Below are 19312 nucleotides of genomic sequence, written 5' to 3' on the forward strand. Positions count from 1 at the left end.
ATGAGCTCAACTTTTACAGATACTCTTTCTAGAGTGGTGAAGACCCCAGACACCTTTTCTCTTGCCCAAATACACCAACGGTCCGGAAGTTGCAAACAAGTTTGGCACCGGCCTTAGGGATGGAGTGGCGTCCGTGCATACGCCCGGGAGGCATGGGGGGAGGGAGGCGTCAAGTTCTGGCTACATCACAGAATCCAGCCTGCGTTTCTTTCTGGAACTCCCTCCAGCTTCAGTAACTGCCGAGACACGACTTGCTCGAGCAAACCGTGTGCACTGGCCGGGTCAAGCTGGCCGCCCAGCCAAGGTGAGTTTAAGCCTCAGTGATTTTCTTTGTTTTCCCTCCTAATTTGAAAGAGGCTTGCACTTCTCTCCAGCCCTCTCCCACAGCCCTGTAAAGTTTGCTTTGCAAGCCTTAGTAAACTCGGTTCCCAGCTCGGCTGCCTGAGAACCGCAATTCATCAGCCAAGTCGACTCGGAGGGGAGAAAAGCTACCTTTGTGTCCATCTGAGCCACCGCGTGGCCAGCGACAAACCACCGCGGCCGAGGAGGAAACGTTTGGGTCTCGCGCTGCAGGGGGGGGGGGCCCTGGGGCGGAGCGGGTGGGGGGGAGGGCGAAACGGACCGAAGGCGTGTCCCGGGCCAGTGGCTTCCAAAGCCACCAAGGCTGCCCCAGCCCCTTTCCAAGGCGGCCAACAAAGCGTCTCAGCTGTAACCAAGAGCGGGCTCCTGCCACTCAGGCGCGACGTCGCCCGCCCACGGCTCCGCCTTCCCGCGTGTCTCCGCCCTCCTCCTCCTCCTCCTGCTCCCGGTTCCCCAGCGGATGTGAGCCACCAATCCCAGCCACCAACAAGCCTTCAAATGAAAGAGCGAGACGGCCCTCTAACGGGCGCCGGGGACGCCGGTCCCCTCCCCGGGCCGCATGGGTGCCGCGCCCGGGCGCAGCGGCTGATTCATCTCCAGCCAGGTCGGGAATGGAACTGCGCCCCGGTTCCAGTCTGGTACTTTCTCCCCAAGGACCATGACCGCTCCCCACCCCCATCCCAACCTCCTCCAAGATATGTTCTTTTAAGTGCCAAGAAAAACAAATCGTAAATCATAAGAAGGTTGCTTTTCCACCTGTTGATTCATTTTAAGTCTTGTTACTGGGAAAAAAAGAAAGGAGGAGAAAAAAAAAAAAAACTCCAGTCTTTTAAACAATTCTGGGCTTAATGCATTCTCAGGGCTTGGAGTGTCTTGGGAAAGGGGGGGCGGCGGAGGCTGGCTTTAATTTTAGCGTAATCGTCAACAGAAGTTCCAAAGTCTAGCTGGTCATCCTTTGGCTGGCTGCCTGAGCTCGGGTTTAACCTTGTTCCCACCGGGCTGTCCCCTTTTTCTGCTGCATCTCCACCGAGGTCACCCAACAAGAACCGCACAGACGAAAGTGGAGACAGGCTCCGGCACTGGAGGCCTTTTTATATTTTTATATTTTTAATTTTTTTAGTTTATTTGCATTTGAGTGTTTGGATTTTTTTTTTAAAGTGGTATGGGAAAGTTTTACTGTGACATTTGACAGTTTTCCTTTGCTTTGCTTTGCAAACAACCCGAAAACTAGACCCAGAGTTGAGGGCATGCGTGTCGCGAAGTCAGCCAGACAGCATCTGGTGTTTGAAAAGGGGGATTTCATCCAGGAACTCGGGGTTGGCGTCGTCCTAACCCTGAACCAAAATAAACCCACAGGGAACATGTGTTTACTTTCTGGTTAGTTTCTGTTTGAAATCCAGAAAGGCGGAACGGGAGGGGGGGTCCCCTAAAAGGATTGAAAACCTAAAAGTAGATAGTGTTTACCGAAACGGATGAGCAGCTCCGGCGTGGTCCACCCCCCCCCCGCTTTTTTTTCCCCCTCTCCGGGGGTCTCGGGAGGGGCTGGGGGGTGAGTCACCGCGGGGTGGTCAGGCGCGCGCCCCGGCCGTCCCCAAGCCGCGGGGACGTTTAAAGAGCATGTGAGCATGACAAGTGTCTTATTCGCAACGTGTTAGATTTCGAAACTGCTTTGCAATCCAATCCGGAACTCGCAGCTTTTAGCCCGGGGGAACAGACATTCGCCTAGAGTGTCTCGCTGTGTGTCACTCACACACTAACACACACACACTCACTTCCCACTGGGTGCGCCGCGCTGCGCCCACGGGTCAGTGGCAGCCGCACATTCTGGAAGAAGTTGGTTCTTGTTCCCCCCCCCCCGCCCCCCGCAAATACTTTTTCCTCCCGTGCCCCGCCCCTTGAATCAGCAGCGGCTGTCTCCAGCCGCGAGGGACCTTGGAGTTTGGGGCAGCTGTCAAAAACAAGGAGAGGGAGGGGGTGGGTGGATGGCGTGGGGGCTTTTCATCCTTGGAGTGGAGGAGGGGAAAGGGGGGTTGTTACTTTTGTTGTTGTTACTTACCCCCCTCCATCTGTTGCTATTTCCTAACTAAGCGCAGCCCGGGGAAGAAAGGCCCCTAAAGGAGAAAAACCCGGGACGCTGGGATGGAGGTTTCCTTCTCCGGGGCCACGGATGTGCGCGCGGCAGGAAGGAAGAAGGATGGTGGTTCTGGGCTTGGCCAACTCAGGGGCGAGGGAAGGGTGACAGCAGCAGGCGGTGGGGTCCGAGCGGAGCGGATCCCGGGGGCCGCCTGGTCCTTGGGTCCCTGGGAGAGCTGGAAGGTGCGGGGGGGAGGGGCGGAGGAGCGGCGGGGCGGGCAGGGGACGGGGCGGGCGGCTGGGGGCGGAGGCAAGACCTCCAGTACCTTCCCTCCTCTCCTCTCTCACTCTGACAGCGCCGAGGTGTGCGGAGCAGGAGCCGGGGGAACAAAGGAGCCGGGGTGGGGAGGGGAGAGGAGAGCTGGGCGAGGGTGGAGAGAGCCTCTCCACCGGCCGACTGCCAGAAAGATCCCGGCTGGAGGAAACCCAAGTGTCACTTGAATTCCAAGCCCAGAGCGAGGGCGCCTGGAATCCGAGCGCCTTGTTTTAGCCTTGGAATTACGTCCTGTAAGTTACAGGAGACTCGGGGGGGGGAAAAAATACAACGGACGATCACTTGCTTGTTTCCCCCCACACCCCACGCCGTGACTTCGCTGCTGGCCCCTCTGGACCTCGGCTCGACCACGCTCCGGGTGGGGAGTTGCAGGATGAAAAGCAGGAAAGGTAAGGCCAGCGGCCGCGAGCTGTGCGCTCCCGGGGAACACGCGTCCCCGAGAAGCGTGCGGGGCCGCATCCACCGCGTGCGCCGGGGTCGGGGCGACAGTGACTTGGTTGGTTTGGACTTTTTTTTGTTATTTGTTTGTTTTCTACTGTGCCAAGAGAGAGGCTGTCGGGGCTGGAGCGGAGGTGGTTCTCTTTGTTGAGGCTGTGTGTCTGGAATGGCAGTTGTTGTTTTCCTTGTAGACACAACACGAGGGGCAGTTGTGGGGAGACGATCCTCTCTCTCCACGATGTTGGCACGTTGTCAAGAAGCACGCTCAGCGCCTTCTTGTTTGTGTGCCTCCAACTTTCATTGTCTCCGCCGACACCCCACGCTCGGGCGCCCGCCCCCCCCAGTCGCCGCGTGGCTTCCAGTCTAGGGACGGGGATCAAGGGGTGGGTGTCAGAGGGGACCCCCGCGCCTCGCTTTTCCCTATATATGTGGAGGTGGGGCGGTCTTTGGATGCTGTTTTTTTTTTGGTCTGAAAGTTGGGATCCCGGAGCTCGCACTAGCCCCCTGGATCCTTGGCACTCCATTCCAAGGATGTGGTTTTTTTTTTTCCTTCTCCACAATCTAAGGAATGTGATCCCAGACCCCCATATCGCCCTTGTGTGTTTGTGCGCGCACACACTTTGGAAAGCTAAAACTTAAAAAAAAAAAATTACCCAGCCCCTAAAAAAGTTTTCCCACGATGAATGCTGGGCAACCCACACGAGTGGTTAGAACACATTAGGTAGTTAGAACGCAGGCGGCGTGCAGTGAGAATGTGTCCAAGTGTGACAAGCAGGCTTGGTTGCAAGTGCAAAAGAGAGCGAGGCTGTCATTGTTTCCACCAAGCGTTCGGGGAAGCGTTACGACTAAAACTTACCGTCAGTCTGGTTTAAAAGCAAAAAGTACACGAGAGCGTTAAAAAAAAAAAAAGGTCAAAGATGTTAAGAAGTCCTTTTTGAAGTTAACTTTTGAGTCCCTGGCTGGGAGGCTTCCCCACCCCCTACCCCCCAGCACCCCCGCCACGAGTGTCCCGCGGTGGACGGGAGTTGGCTTTTCTGTTGTGATTTATGTGGAGTGGTTCAAAACAGAAGTTAATCGCTCGGGGAAGCTGGTGGGAGGGAAGGAGGGCGCTGCTGCGCATGCCCGGGAGCTGCCTGGAGTTTGTAAGTCCACATTCTTTCAGACCCGGGGTTCCTAGGGGACGCGGTTCTAGAAGGGTCGCTGCGCACCCTACGGGGGGTTCCTTCTCGCCCGGTGTCCGCTGGCCGAGTTGGGCTGATGTAATTCCGTGATGGGAGCGTGAAACACGCGGAGGGCGGGCCTCCCTCCCACGCCTCTCCAGCGAGAGTGAAATTGAACCTGAAAACCCAGGACACGCTTGGTTCAATTGAAACTAGACCGAGAGAGACAGCTTGGAGAAGTTGAAGGGCAGGGACAGCGCGCGGGGCAGCTCGGCAAAGATGACTGACAGGTGGAGACCCCGTGGGAGGCGTTCTCGGTTCCGGTGGCGCCGGTGTGGGGGGTTTGGTTTTGAGTGGTTCTAATGCAAACAGAGACACACACACACACACAAACTCCGAATGCAAAGTTGGGCTTCTTCCTGGGGCGGACCCCTACCTCCGTTGTTTGGACTCTAGCTGAGGGTCTGCCCTCCCCATTTGGCACCTTCTCCCCCACCCCCCACTGGGGTCCCCAGCCCACTAATTCATCACGTGCAAAATGCCCCCTTTCCGCGGCTACAGCCACTGGCGAGGTCCCCGGGCGCGCATGGGTACCGCTATTCAAACGCCAACCCGTGGAAACAATAAAAGGTGACGCGTTGGAGGGGAAACTTTGGGACTGCTACTTGGCTCGCGGGGGAGTCGAGACTTGCAGAGGTTGCCCGGGGTTCCTTGCCCTGCACCCCCCCCCCTTTTTTTTTTTTTGTCCTGTGCACCTGGTACTGAGGATGGGAGGCCGGCTCCTGAGGATATGAGAGAACGGCCCCATTTTAAGTTGCTTGCTGGTGACCCCTAAAAGTCCCCACGGGTCCCTGGGTCGTGCCAACTCGTAGGAGGGTTTCTGTAGGGCTGAGGAACTTTCAGGAACAAAAGCTAGTAGCTCTCCTCCGGGGCTCCTCCCTCCCCGGCGAACCTCTCCCCTCCTCTTCCGACCCCAGACTACCTGGGAGGGGGAGCCCAGCATCCCGGTTGGCTCGGGAAGCGCTCTGAAGTCCATCCCGCCCATTGTCTGTCTTCGAAGTCTGATGAACATCTCGCTCGCTCTCGTTTCCTTAAAACAAAGACTTGCAATCCAAGAGGTTTAGTAGACCTTGTGTGACCCTAGTGTGCTCTCTTAGAAGACTTGACGACCGACCAGCAGATTTAAGATGACTTATTAAAAAAAAATCTAGGAAACCCTTAAGCCTTTTTATTTTTTTTTAATGCCCCCCAATATAAGATTGCGCTGGCTGGGACCACCAGTCTAGCGCACTGCGGATTCAGTGACTTGGGTGTGGAAGTTCGATCCTTGTTGCTTCTTGGACCGGGGAAGATTCAAAGATCAGGAAACTTTCTGGGGTGCCTTTCCCCTCCCCTAGTTAAACTTATCCTTTGATTAAAAAAAAAAAAAGATCTTTAATGTCTAATGCAGTTTTAAAATCCAATTTCACAACCTCTGCGCCCTCCTCCTCCGTCTAGATGTTTTAGGGCAAATCATTAAAAGTGGAGAAACCAGACTGTCCCGAGCCATGGACTCCACTGGGCCATCTTGTAGTTTTCTGAACATTTCCTTGTATGTGGATGGAGTAAGAGGCGTGTGACTCTCCCCTCCCCGGCAACTTTTTTTTTTTTTAAGTGTAAGCAAAGCAAGGCTCTGGGAAACAAGTCCTAACCGGGAAAGTTTTCAAAAGCTCAGTTACAGTAGGAAATGAGTAACGAGGAAAAAAGTCATTTTTGTTTTTTCCAAGTTGAGCCACGAGCGGTGGCGTGGGGGGGGGGGCGCAGTTTTCGAGCAGCCCTGACAGCAGTAAACGTGGTCGAGTTGCCCTGAAACATCAGCTGGCGTCGCTAAGGCACCCAAGTCCTTCACTTCCTGTTCAGCTTTTGTGCACGCACTGGAAATCTTTGTGCAAAGGTCCAGGGGACTGGCATTCCCTTTCTTTTTCTTTCTTTCTTTTTTTTCTCCCCCAAATGAACGGGGAGCAGAGTCAGTTTGGTGTTACTTAACCAAAACCTGCTTTGTGTCCCTAGCCTGCTCCGAAATAAAGCTTCTTGTCAAACGGAGATCAAAGGGCAGGCTTCCGGGGTGCTTTTTTTTTTTTTTCTTTTGTCTCATACTTTGTTACTACCAGTTTACAGTTGGGAAGTCACTGTTCGATAAGCAAATTTTCACTTTTTCTAGGTTTTTTTTTTTCCCTAAGTATATAATAAGCTTCAAAGAATTCCTGGCTTTGGAGAAGTTAGGCAAATTGCTTTATTCAGATTTGCTTAGTTAACTCAATTAACTTGATATCAAAGCGTATATGTGAGGCAGGAACTGATATATAATTAAAGTTTTCTTTGTTTTTTCACCCAAATTGCATTGTGGGTTTGAAAGTTTCTCAACTTCTGAGCTCAGCGAAAGCACTTTCAGTTTTAAATCGCCACTTCTGTTCCTTAACGTTTTAAAAACTCAGCTTCAGCCTGCTGGGCCGGTTCCCGTCCCATGGAAGGCAGTAACTAGAGTTCTGGTGTGGTATTTGGGGCTGTTTGTTAAGCCTCGAGCTACAGTGAATTTGCAAAATCATCCACTTCTTTTGTTAGAACTTGCTTGACTTCATGTCTGAAGGATTGTGCTTTTCCTGTAGGAACGCCCTCCAGCGCCTTCTGCCCCCTGCAGCCCAAAGCTAAAAATGTGTCACCAAAGTCAGTCAGTGGGTGGTTTAAAAAAGTCCTTTAACATGCACTGAATGGTGCATTGCTATGAAGAATATTTTTATTTCCTATCACAATAAACTGATTTAAGATTGAGGCTTTTTCTGAACCACAATTACATTCTACAGAAGAAAAAAAACTATACAAAGCTAAAAATAACTTTTAAACATTTCCTGACTATACTAATATTTTCTAAATATGCCTATAGTGCTTTTCTGTTAGTTTTTTTTTTTTTTTGTTTTGTTTTGTTTTTGAGACAGTGTCTTACTGTAGCCCAGGCTGATCTCAAACTCATGGCACTTCTCCTACCTACCTCAGCCTTCCTAATGCTGGGGTGTGCGCCACCAGCTAATTGCCTATAGTTTTATAAATTATAATGTCTACATTGTGAAGCCAATACCATTTATTAATTGGATCTTGTTTAAGTTCAAAACGATATTTAAATGTAAGGGTCAAGCTGGCCTGAATTTTCATCGAACTGTGATTTAAATATTCTCTATGGCTTGTGAATTCTTAAAATTTCTGAAAGGATTAAAGTACTTACCACCAAAATAGCTTCCTTTGGAGGTTTCTTATTCAATTCTCTTTGTCATGTAAGAGTTAAGACTTATTGATATGTAGCATTCTAGATTCATAATAAGCTGGCAGCCGGAAACAACCCCAAAGTTTAAGTGAACTCAATACTAGGCAGCGTAGGATCTTTTTCTAAAGTGTGTAAGAAAATTTTTTTTTTGAGGCAGGGTCTCCCAACCCCGGGGCTAACCTTGAACTCAAAGCAATCCACCTACTTCAGCCTCCCTGGGAGTAAAAGTGTGCATCACCATACCTGGCTACAAAAAAATATGTTTGTGTGTAAAGAAACTGAAAACTGAAATAGTTGTATTTAATAACGTGATCATATTGTCCATTAAAAGTGAGCATCTAATTTTGAGTGAGTAAGGAACAGGAAATGTTTGTGGAAGGAGCTGGAAAGATGAGTCAGTGGTTAGAGATGCTTGCTTGCAAAGTCTGTGGGCCCGGGTTCAAATTGTACATCTGGTGTAGCCTGGAGTGTCCATACACATTTATTTATCTTAGGTTATATAAGTAATTTGCCGGCCCTTACTGGTGGTGGAAAAAATGTACTGTGCTCTTATTTTATACCAAACCCCCAATGGAAGGCAAGAGCACCACACTTAAAATGAGCATTAGGGGCTGGAGGGATGGTTTAGCGGTTAAGGCGTTTGCCTGCAAAGCCAAACGACCCAGGTTCTATTCCCCAGGACCCACGTTAGCCAGATGTACAAGGGGCATCTGGAGTTCTTTTGCAGTGGCTGGAAGCCCTGGCATGCCCATTCTCCCTCTCTCTCTCTCAAATAAATAAAATAAACAAAAATATTTTTAAAATGATCATTAGTATGATCGCTCGAGTGACATTAAAGACCAGGTTGTCAGACACATTCTCACACTGCCTAGCAGCACCCTTCCTGTCTCAAATGTAACTACTTAACTTCTTTTGGGGAGTCTGTCTCCTGCAATGGATTAGAGAGATTTATTTTTCTGAGCCTCATGTAAAAGGAATGTGAGACGTTAAATCCACGTGGGCCAAGAAAGTGTTTCTAATAATTGATTGAGACTCTACCATGAGCTGCTAGTCACATTACTCTGGAGGCCTTTTCCATTGGACTCTGGTCATTCTGGATGGAAAAACCACCACGGTCAGTAGTAGAGAAAATGCAATGACACCAAATGGTCAAAAATCAATGATGAAAGCGGGTGACAGCTGCCCTTCGTCCTCTCCTAGGTGTTGTTGCAGCGTCTGGCAGCGAGACTGAAGATGAGGACAGCATGGACATCCCCCTGGACCTCTCCTCGTCAGCTGGCTCCAGCAAGAGGAGGAGGAGGGGCAACCTGCCCAAGGAGTCCGTGCAGATTCTGCGGGACTGGCTCTATGAGCATCGGTACAATGCCTATCCCTCTGAGCAGGAGAAAGCATTGTTGTCCCAGCAAACACACCTGTCCACACTACAGGTAAGGAAAGAATGCAAGGTTGGGGCATGCATTTTTTTCCTCAATGCGTGCTTGGGGATCCAGTCCAGGGCCTCATGCATGCTAGGCAAATACTCTACCGCCAGCCTATGCCCTTAGCCTGAACATTGTGTTTAATTTTTTTAGTCATTTTACAGCATTCCCCTGTGTCTCATTAAGCTCCTCCCTAGTCAAAAAAAAAAAAAGAATGCCTTTTCATTGTAAGCTATTATAGTGCTAAAAGCTAATAACTGGCTATTTAGAAAACACAGGAACACTTGACTCTCTTCTGTCAGTTTGCATTTCCTTTAATGTCTAAAAGAGCCTTCCTTTATGCAGGAGACATAAAAAGGTTAAACCTTACTCTATTGCCCAGGAAACTGGTTTGATATTTAAACAAGGACAGGCCTGGGTGAGGTAATTCATGTTATGTCTGTTAGCATAGTCATTTGAGCTGGGAGAAATCAGTTACTGGGAGGTGTGGCATTTTTCAGACCGGAAAGGTTTTCCTGTAGTTGATTAACTTAAATGTTGGGGCAGTAGGTACTAGGTTAACACAGTGCTAAAGGTAAGCCTTCCTCCTTCAAATCATTTTGAGATATTTTTGTGCCTGTTTGCTGGCTCCTGAGAGGACTATGGGTAATGACACCCCAAAAGCAAATTTATGTTGAAACTGGGGGAGGAGGTTCATGGCAGGAGGTAGGCCGCTCTTTCTCAGCAAGGTTCAGATTGTCTTGTAAACACAGAGAAGTATTTTTCTTTGGGGGACTGCATGGGGGGGGTGTTCTTGTACTCAGGTCTTCCCACGTTCTAAGCAAATGCTTTACCACTAAGTTAACATCCCTACTCTTTTGCCTCCATTCATTCAAAGAGTGCTCAGTTGAGCACCCCATAGAGCATTGCTCAGAACCTGCTTGCCAAGTGAATGAAGAAAGTGTTCAAGTCATACCCCTGTGATTTCAGGTGTGCAACTGGTTCATCAATGCCCGCCGCAGGCTCCTCCCTGACATGCTGAGAAAGGATGGCAAAGATCCAAATCAGTTCACGATTTCCCGCCGTGGGGCCAAGATTTCCGAAACCAGCTCTGTGGAGGCTGCGATGGGTATCAAAAACTTCATGCCATCTCTAGAGGACAGCTCCTATCATTCCTGCACAGCCGGACCCAATCCAATCCTAGGGAGGTCACTGTCTCCCAAGCCTTCATCCCCGGGATCCATCTTGGCTCGCCCATCAGTGATCTGCCACACCACCGTGACTGCACTCAAAGATGGGCCGTTCTCTCTCTGCCAGTCGGTGGGTGTGGGACAGAGCACAGATATCCAGCAAATAGCAACCAACAACTTCACAGACACCACCTCAATCGCGTACCCAGAGGACGTTTGTAAATCTGGACCCAGTCCAAACACACAGAGTGGCCTTTTCAACACTCCTCCCCCGACCCCACCAGACCTCAACCAGGATTTTAGTGGGTTCCAGCTGCTGGTGGATGTGGCACTCAGACGGGCTGCCGAGATGGAGCTCCAGGCCAAGCTCACAGCCTAACCCTTCTTTTCCCAGCACAACAGTTCTCATAAACAACGGTCCTGATTGCCGGGGTGATGGCAAGAGATAGATTGCATTATTTTATATATTTTTTTATTAATATTTGCACATGGGATTGCTAAAATGAAGCTTCCTGTTACTGAGACGTCTTCAATGGAATACAGTCATTCCAAGAACTTTAAACTCAAAGCTACTGTAGAAACAAAGGGTTTTCTTTTTTTTTTTTTAATGTTTCTTGGTAGATTTTTTTCATAATGTGAGATGGTTCCCAATATCATGTGATTCTTTTTTCCCTCCCCTTCTCCCCTGTCCCATTTAAAAAAAACATTTTTGTTCAGACTGTGCAATACTTAGAGAACCTATAGCATCTTCTCATCCCTGTGTGGAACAGGGTGCCCACATACTGTCTAATTAATCTTCATTTTTTTTCAAATATGAATCTAGTTGTTTGATGCCTTTTTTTTCATGAGGTAATAAATAAAATATTTTCTTTAAAAGTTATTGTAATGCAGAGTATTTTCTTGAAGAAAGCGCTTTAATGAAGTCTAGCACACAACAGGAAGTTGAATAGGAACAAGCACAAGTTAGGGGGTGTCGCTAGCTCTTTGAAGAGCTGTGGACAACAAGGCTGAGTAAATAAACAGGATGTGTGATATTTACTCTTTTTTTTTTTTTTTCTAAGTTAGGGCCTAGCTCTAGCTCAGGCTGATCTGAAATTCACTATGTAGTTTCAAGGGTGGCCTCGAGCTCATGGTGATCCTCCTACCTCTGTCCGGTGATAATTTACTCTTGGAAGGATAAGTAGTGGCCCTCTCATCTTTTCCTAGAGCTGAATCGTTTCCTCAGAGTTTAGCTTGACACCAAATCCTAGCTGTTTTAGCAGGGCCATATTAAACGAACAGTCTTTGAAGCAGCTGGTTCTGGCTGAAGCTTTCACAGGCATTTCCTGGGTTACTTGAATTTTCAGTGGTACATTAGGTAAGGAAGGCCTTCACATTCAAATGACCTCTCTGTTGGTATAGAAATCACCTTTGTATTGTTTTTTGGAGGTAGTCTCACTCTAGCCCAGGCTGATCCGGAATTTACTATGTGGTCTCAAGGGTGCCCTTGAACCCACAGCAATCCTACCTCTGCCTCCCAGAGTGCTGGGGCTAGAGGTCTGCCTGGCTTTGAAATCACCTTTTGAAACATTTAAAATCATTATCTAAAATGATGAACTACAGTCAGGTCTGTCTCTGATAATATTGTGAGTTTATTAAGTCAACATTTTCCAAGGTCATAAGTTTGAAAACAACAGTGTCATGGACAAGGGGAGTTTGTTGATAGAAAATGACTTTCAAAGCCCAGCTGGCCAGAAGGGAGTTGGTAATGTTCCTTTCACTTGTCACATGCCACAAAACCATTCTTTCCAGTCCTGCTTAGTGTGAAGTTCCATTGTTACACTTACGTTCTTCCCAGCCCTGCCCTAGCTATGGTTTGTCTGAGGGGCCAGGAAAAAACTTTTGTATTTGTTGAAGGAATGCAGAAAAAATTCCGACACACGTGTTTGCCTAAATATGAAAACTTGTTAGCAATAGACCCTGCTGTAGAAAGAAGAAAAATTTTTTGTAAGTGAAACAGAAGCTTCATTTATAAGTGGTATAAGAAAACAATGGGAAGGTATGGAGTCCCAGACAGTGGACATATCAGAGGGTCTCAGGAAGAGATTAAGCCCAAAGATAAATATAAACTTAAAAAAGAAACCAAAACAATAGTAATATAACACAAGTGAAATTTGTGTGGTTTAAAAAAAAATCATCATTTAGAAGTGGGTGTGGTGGCGCATGCCTTTAATCCCAGCATTCAGGAGGTTTTTTTGCAGTGAGTTCAAGGCCACCCTGAGACTACATATTGAATTCTAGGTCAGCCTGGGCTACAGCAAGACCCTACCTCAAAAAAACAAATCACCATTTACTTCGAAGATGTATTATAGGCCACATATTTTGCTATAAATTTATCAAATCCTGTAACTTTCCCACGCTGGGGTCTTTTATCAATCATTCTAAAGCATCTCAAAACTAGAGTGTTTAACATAGGCACTGTGGTTGGTCACCAGCAAAAAAAAAAAAAAGACTCCAGAATCAATGAAGCCCCCCCCCCCCAAAAAAAAGACTAGGTGGGCTGTAGCTCAGTTGGTGGAGTGCCTACCTAGTTTGATTGGCAGCACCACATGAAACTGGGAATGGTGGCATAAACCTGTAATCCCAGCATCTGGAAGTGGAACCCAGAAGATCAAAAGTACATAGCGGGCCTGGTTGGATGGCTGAGCAGTTACAGACACATGTTGCTGGCCCAGGTTCAATTCCCCAGCCACTCACAGTTGAATGCAAAAGTGATACAAGTATCTGGCATTTGCAGTAGCAAAAGACCCTGGTGTGCCAGTACTTACATGAACGCACACACAAGTGCAAAAAAAAAAAAAAGTTTATTTAAGTGGGACAGAGAAAGAGAGAATGGGCGCACCAGGGCCTTCAGCCAGTGCAAACTAGCTACAGACGGGTGTGCCACCTTGTGCATCTGGCTTATGTGGGTCCTGGGGAAGTGAGTGTCATTGAACCGGGGTCCTTAGGCTTCGCAGGCAAGTGCTTAACCACTATGCCATCTCTCCAGCCCCAAGTGTTTTTTTTTTTTTTTTTTTTTTCTGTTTGTTTTTAAATCCATGGCTAGTTTGAAGTCAGTCTAGGGTATAAGAGACTCTGTCTTAAAATAAAAGAAAAAGTCTACATTGCCTATGTTCTAATCCTGGTTGTTAAGGACTATTTTAAAACAGGTAGATAGTTGAAAAGAAATACAGGGCTGGAGAGATGGCTTAGCGGTTAAGCGCTTGCCTGTGAAGCCTAAGGACCCCGGTTCGAGGCTCGGTTCCCCAGGTCCCACGTTAGCCAGATGCACAAGAGGGCGCACGCATCTGGAGTTCGTTTGCAGAGGCTGGAGGCCCTGGTGCGCCCATTCTCTCTCTCTCCCTCTATCTGTCTTTCTCTCTGTGTCTGTCACTCTCAAATAAATAAATAAATAAACTTTTCTTAAAAAAAAAAAAGGGAAGAAGAAAGAAAAAAAAAAGAAATACAAACAGCCTGGCATGGTGGCACACACCTTTGATCCCAGCACTTGGGAGGCTGAGGTAGGATAACAGTGCAACCCTGTGTTCTAAACCCATGTGGGGCTACAGAGCGAGTTCCAGCCCAGCCTGGGCTACAGTGAGCCCTTTAAGAGGGAAGCTTGTAAAAGTTTTTCATACATACTGGATGTGGTGGCATATTACCTTTAATCCCAGTACTCAGGAGGCTGAGGCAGGAGAATTGAAAGTTTGAGGCCAGCCTGTCACCCTAATTCCAAACAATTATATCAAAGCCAAATAAAAATGATTTTTTTTCTTTCAAACTTTCACCAGGAACTTTTGGCAGGGTAAAGTTTTTAAGTTTCTTTTTTTTTTTTTTTTTGCTTGGTTTTTCAGGATAGCACCTGCTCTAGCCTAGGCTGACATGGAATTCACTATGTAGTCTCAGGTTGGCTTTGAACTCATGGCGATCCTCCTGCCTCTGCCTCTCCCTCCCCAAATGCTGGGATTAAAGGCATACAACAACAGCCCCCTATTTTTTTTTTTAGGTAGGGTTTCACCCTGGCCCAGGCTGACCTGGAATTCACTATGTAGTCTCTGGTGGCCTCAAACTCATGGCGATCCTTCTACCTCTGCCTTCCAAAGGCTGGGATTAAAGGCGTGCGCCACCACACCTGGCCCCCTATTAGCTTTTATGTAGGCATTATCACATATGTACTGAGATTACTGAAGTTTGTTAATCTTATACAAATTCATGGAAAACACAAACTTTGTAATAACATAGTCCCATTCACCTAGTCTCTGTTGTTTTTCATATATATGGTACAATTGCATTTGATAAACTCAATACAATGTTACAATTTTTGCTTAAAAGAGCAGGTGTTTAGTGAAGGAGAAGAAAACACATGTACAACAGTGTTTACCCTTTCCAGTGCCCTCCATTCTTACAGACGCAGGTGACATCTGGTGTCATGTGTATTTATTAGTGTGGGTACAGATGGCATCACGGTCACGTAAAGGTCAGAGGACAACCTTGGGTGTATGTTGGTTCTCAGTGCACCGTTTGAGGCAGGGTCTCTTCTTGTTCATCGTTTACCAGACCAACCTGAGCTCCTGGCATTTCCCCTGTCTCTGGCTCCTGTCTCAGCACGGATGTGTTGGGACTGTGGATACTAGCTTTACGTGCGTTCTGGGGACCCCAACTCAGGTACTCGTTTTTGCAACAAATGCTATCCACGGAGTCATCTCTTTTTTTTTTTTTTTTAATTTTTTTGTTGTTGTTCATTTTTATTTATTGAGAGTGACAGAGAGAGAGAGGGAGAGAGGTATATAGGTAGAGAGAGAGAGAATGGGCACGCCAGGGCTTCTAGCCACTGCAAACGAACTCCAGATGCGTGCGCCCCCTTGTGCATCTGGCTAATGTGGGTCCTGGGGAATCGAACCTCGAACCGGGGTCCTTAGGCTTCACAGGCAAGCACTTAACCGCTAAGCCATCTCTCCAGCCCCACGGAGTCATCTCTTCAGCCCTCGTTGCCCTTGAGCTTGAAGAAGTGGTAATTTTACTCATGGAGAAGTCTAGGTTAATACGCCACCCCCACCCCCAGCGCCAACTCTTCTGTCTGCATTGCTGTTTCCAATGCTGTCACATCTACCATTATTCTCTTACAGTATGCAAGGGTTTTTTGTTTGTTTCTTGGGGGGGCGGAGAGAATTGGCATGCCAGGGCCTGCAACCACTGTAATTGAACTCTAGACACTTGGGCCACCTTGTACACCTGTGAATCACCTTGTGAATCTGGCTTCCGTGGGGTCTGGGGATAGTCCAACATGGGTCCTTAGGATTCACAGGCAAGTGACTTAACTGCTAAGCTCTCTCTCCAGCCCACATGTAAGGCATTTCTTAAACTGTTTTTATGTATTTATTTGCAAGCAGAGAGAGAGAGAGACTGGATGCTCCAGGGCCTCTTGCCGCTGCAAGCAAACTGTGGGCACGTGTGTCATTTTGTACATCTTGTTTTCATAGGGATTCTGGGGAATCTCACCATCTCACTGTGGTGGTTAGGCTTTGCAAGCAAGTGCCTTTAACCTCAGAGCCATCCTTGTAAGGTGTTTCTTTGTGTCATTTTGGGATTTCAGCACATTGACTTTACTGTGACAAGCTGTTCTTTAATCCTAGGTGGAGCCCATAGAGGATCTCTTGGTTATGTAAATTTGTTTTGCTTTTCATTTACTTTTTAAACTAAATTTGGGGAAATTTCGGCATTACTCCCTTCAGTCGATGTTTGTTTCTTTGTCTCCTAGAATACTAGTCAATTTATATTAGAACCCGTGAGAGTATTTTACATGTCTATGAGATCATTTTTCTTCAATCTCATTTTTCTATATTTCAGATTCAGTAATTTGTATAATTTATTGTTGACTCACTAGCTGTTCTGTCTTCAATCTGCTATTGAGCCTGTGACACTTACCTTCTTTCTCATTGCCGGGACAAAACACCTGACCGCAAGCAGATGATGTAAGGGAAGGTTTCATTTCCAGCTTACAGTTTGAGGGGAGCCCCATTATGTCAGGGAAAGCATGGCAAGAACAGGAAGCTAGCCAGGCATGATAGTGCATCCCAGGAAGCAGAGGCAGGAGGATCGCTGTGAGTTCAAGAGACTACATAGCAAGTTCCAGGTGAGCCTGGGCTAGAGCAAGACTCTACCTTGAAACCCACACCCCCCAAAAAAAAACACATCAGGAAGCTGGTTCACATCATCACACACCCCCAAGGATGAAGTAGTCTGAGTGAGCAGAGCCATGAACACCTGGTGGGGCTGGGCTAATGAACCCCAAAAGCTGTCCCCCAGCACACACCTCCTCTAGCAAGGCTCCTTGCAAAGGCTTCACAAATCTCCCAAATTGCCATCAACTGGGAACCAAGTATTGAAAATGCATGTCCTGGGAGGGCATTACCATGGGATATTTTTTATAATCATGGAAAATGTTAATAAAAACTGAGCAAAAAAAAAGAAAATCATGTCCCTTTGAGGGACATTTCATTCAGATCACCGAGCCCATCCCTGGAAAATTTCAATTATTAATATTTTTTTTTCAAGGTAGGGTCTTGCTGTAGCTCAGGCTGACCTGGAATTCATTATGTAGTCTTAGGGTGGCCTTGAACTCATGGTGATCCTCCTACCTCTGCCTCCATAATGCTGGGATTAAAGGCGTGCACCACCATGTCCAGGTCTTTTTTTTTTTTTTTTTTCCAAGGTAGGGTCTCATTCTAGGCCATTCACTATGGAGTCTCAGGGTGGCCTTGAACTCAGAGTTGATCCTCCTACTTCTGCCTCCTGAGTGCTGGGATTAAAGGCGTGCACCATCACGTCCAGCAATGATTATATTTTTATTTATTTATTTATTTAATATTTTTTGTTCATTTTTATTTATTTATTTGAGAGTGACAGAGAGAGAGAGAGGGAGAGAGACAGATAGAGAGAGAATGGGCGTGCCAGGGCCTCCAGCCACTGCAAACAAACTCCAGACACATGCGCCCCCTTGTGCATCTGGCTAATGTGGGTCCTGGGTAATCGAGCCTCAAACCGGGGTCCTTAGGCTTCATAGGCAAGCACTTAACCGATAAGCCATCTCTCCAGCCCTATATTTTTATATTTTATTAATATTATATTTTCACTGAAGATTTGAGTTTGGTATGTCATTCATACTCAATCTCTGCTCCCCAACTCTCTCCCTCCATCCATACACATCCATCTGAAGACCCTAGAACCCCATTCATGCTAGGCAAGAAATTTACCACACGCTACACCTCAGTCTCTTATTTGATTCTTTTTTTTTAACCAAAAATCATTTGCACTTCTGCTGAGATTCCTCATTGGTTTATTAATTATGAGTGTTATTTCCTTGTAAACTCTATAATATTTGGCTTTAATGTACTTGCCTGATAATTGTAACATATTTTAATCATGGTAAATTCCCATGGAGGGATGACTGTGGACATGGCTCAGTGGTTAAAAGTACTTGCTTGTTGCCAGGTGTGGTGGTGCACGCCTTTAATCCCAGCACTCAGGAGGCAGAGGTAGGAGGATTGCTATGAGTTCAAGGCCACCCTGAGATGACAGAGTTAATTCCAGGTCAGCCTGGACCAGAGTGAGACCCTACCTCGAAAAACCAAAAAAAAAAAAAAAAAAAAAAAAAAAAGTACTTGCTTGCAAAGCCTACTGGCCTGGGTTCAATTACTCAGCCACCCATGTAAAGCTGGATTGCTGATGGGTGTTCTCTTTGGCAAGTGCCCATAGGCACATGCGCACACACAAATAAAAGTTAACAACAACAACAAAAAAAATCCATCAACTGCAATGTACTTCAGTAGGGGGTCACTTTTGGGGTCCAGTGACATTTGTTCCCCTATACGCTGGACATTACCATTGGTACATTAATAAATAAAGATCAGATGGTACTGCATTCTTTTGATGAGTTCACTGTTGCTTTAAGGCAGTTCACGAGGCCCCATTCTTCGTGTGATGGATAGCATTTCTAATCTGACCTGTCCAGTCAGGTCCCACGCTGCCACTCAGTGGGCCTCTGGCTCTCCCTCTTTTACAGAAACTCCCCTTAACCTTCCTAACTTTTCTATCTTGCCCATCCCAACTCTGTCCAAGACATCTCAAGCTAAAACTGTATAGCATTGGCCATCAGTAGCTGCCTAAAGAATGAGGAAGACAGACTTCTATAGGTTTTTGTTTTTGTTTTTCGAGGTAGGGTCTTGCGATATAGCCCAGGCTGACCTGGAACTCATGGTGACCCTCCTACCTTAGCCTCCCAAGTGCTGGGATTAAAGACACGCACCACCACGCCCACTTCAGACGTCTGCATCTTAAAGTTCCCCTCTCTAAAGGGGAGACAAAGCTCCAGTTTGTAGCTGCTTTTGCTCAAGTCTGGGAAACCTCTGCCCTGCACAGTTCTTACATTTGTTTCTAGGTTGGATGTTTCAGTTTTTTGAGACAGAGTCTCACATAGCCCAAACTGGCCTGACCTTGAACTAAGTAGGCTGGCCTTCAACCTTCCAAGACATGGGATTATAGGTGTGCATCACTGTGCCCGCTCTTTTTCCTCCTCCAAAAATGTTTTCGTGCTTTGTTGGACAAAGACAATTTTGGAAAAAAAATTATATAAATAAATTATATATGATACATACATAAATAAAAATTATACATATGTATATAATTTTTTTTTAATTTGAGAGAGAGTATGGCATGCCAGGGCCTCTTGCCACTGCAAATGAACTCCAGCTTCATGTGCCACTTTCTGCCTCTGTCTTTCTCTGGATCCTAGGGAATCAAAACAGGGGCTGGCAGGCTTTGCAAGCAAGTGCCTTTAACAGCTGAACCATCTCTGCAGCTCTTCCCCTCATCTCTCTTTTTTTTTTTTTTTGAATGAGGCAAAGGTAATTTTTCTTAAGATAAATGTGAAAATGCCCCAGAGTGTGAGGGCAAACATACTTAGGATTTCAGCCGGCCTCCAAAGAAGATTAAAAGAAAAATTCCTTTTTTTTTTTTTTTTTGACTTAGAACTCAGAAATGTCAGCAGG

At 46.9% G+C, this 19312-nt stretch overlaps 1 protein-coding gene across 4 annotated transcripts; it reads left to right on the forward strand.

Annotated features, from left to right (window-relative positions):
• Positions 1-204: 204 nt before the first annotated feature.
• Positions 205-11123, forward strand: Tgif1 (TGFB induced factor homeobox 1). 4 transcript variants are annotated; one of them, XM_004662656.2, is made up of 3 exons: positions 205-304; positions 8861-9087; positions 10048-11123. In XM_004662656.2, the coding sequence occupies exons 2-3, from the start codon at positions 8905-8907 to the stop codon at positions 10624-10626; spliced, it is 762 nt and encodes a 253-aa protein (XP_004662713.1). In that variant the 5' UTR covers positions 205-304; positions 8861-8904; the 3' UTR covers positions 10627-11123. The 4 variants fall into 4 exon arrangements, with proteins under 4 accessions (XP_004662713.1, XP_044999275.1, XP_004662711.1 ...); XM_045143340.1 differs by lacking the exon at positions 205-304 and adding an exon at positions 887-964; XM_004662654.2 differs by lacking the exon at positions 205-304 and adding an exon at positions 2825-3156.
• The last annotated feature ends 8189 nt before the right edge of the window (positions 11124-19312 follow it).

The sequence above is a fragment of the Jaculus jaculus genome, chromosome 2 (assembly GCF_020740685.1).
Source record: "Jaculus jaculus isolate mJacJac1 chromosome 2, mJacJac1.mat.Y.cur, whole genome shotgun sequence".
In the NCBI taxonomy this organism is placed as follows: domain Eukaryota; kingdom Metazoa; phylum Chordata; class Mammalia; order Rodentia; family Dipodidae; genus Jaculus; species Jaculus jaculus.

Coding starts and splice junctions, on each gene's coding strand:
- Tgif1 (XM_004662654.2), top strand. Junction 9,088..10,047: donor CACACCTGTCCACACTACAG/GTAAGGAAAGAA, acceptor CTGTGATTTCAG/GTGTGCAACTGGTTCATCAA.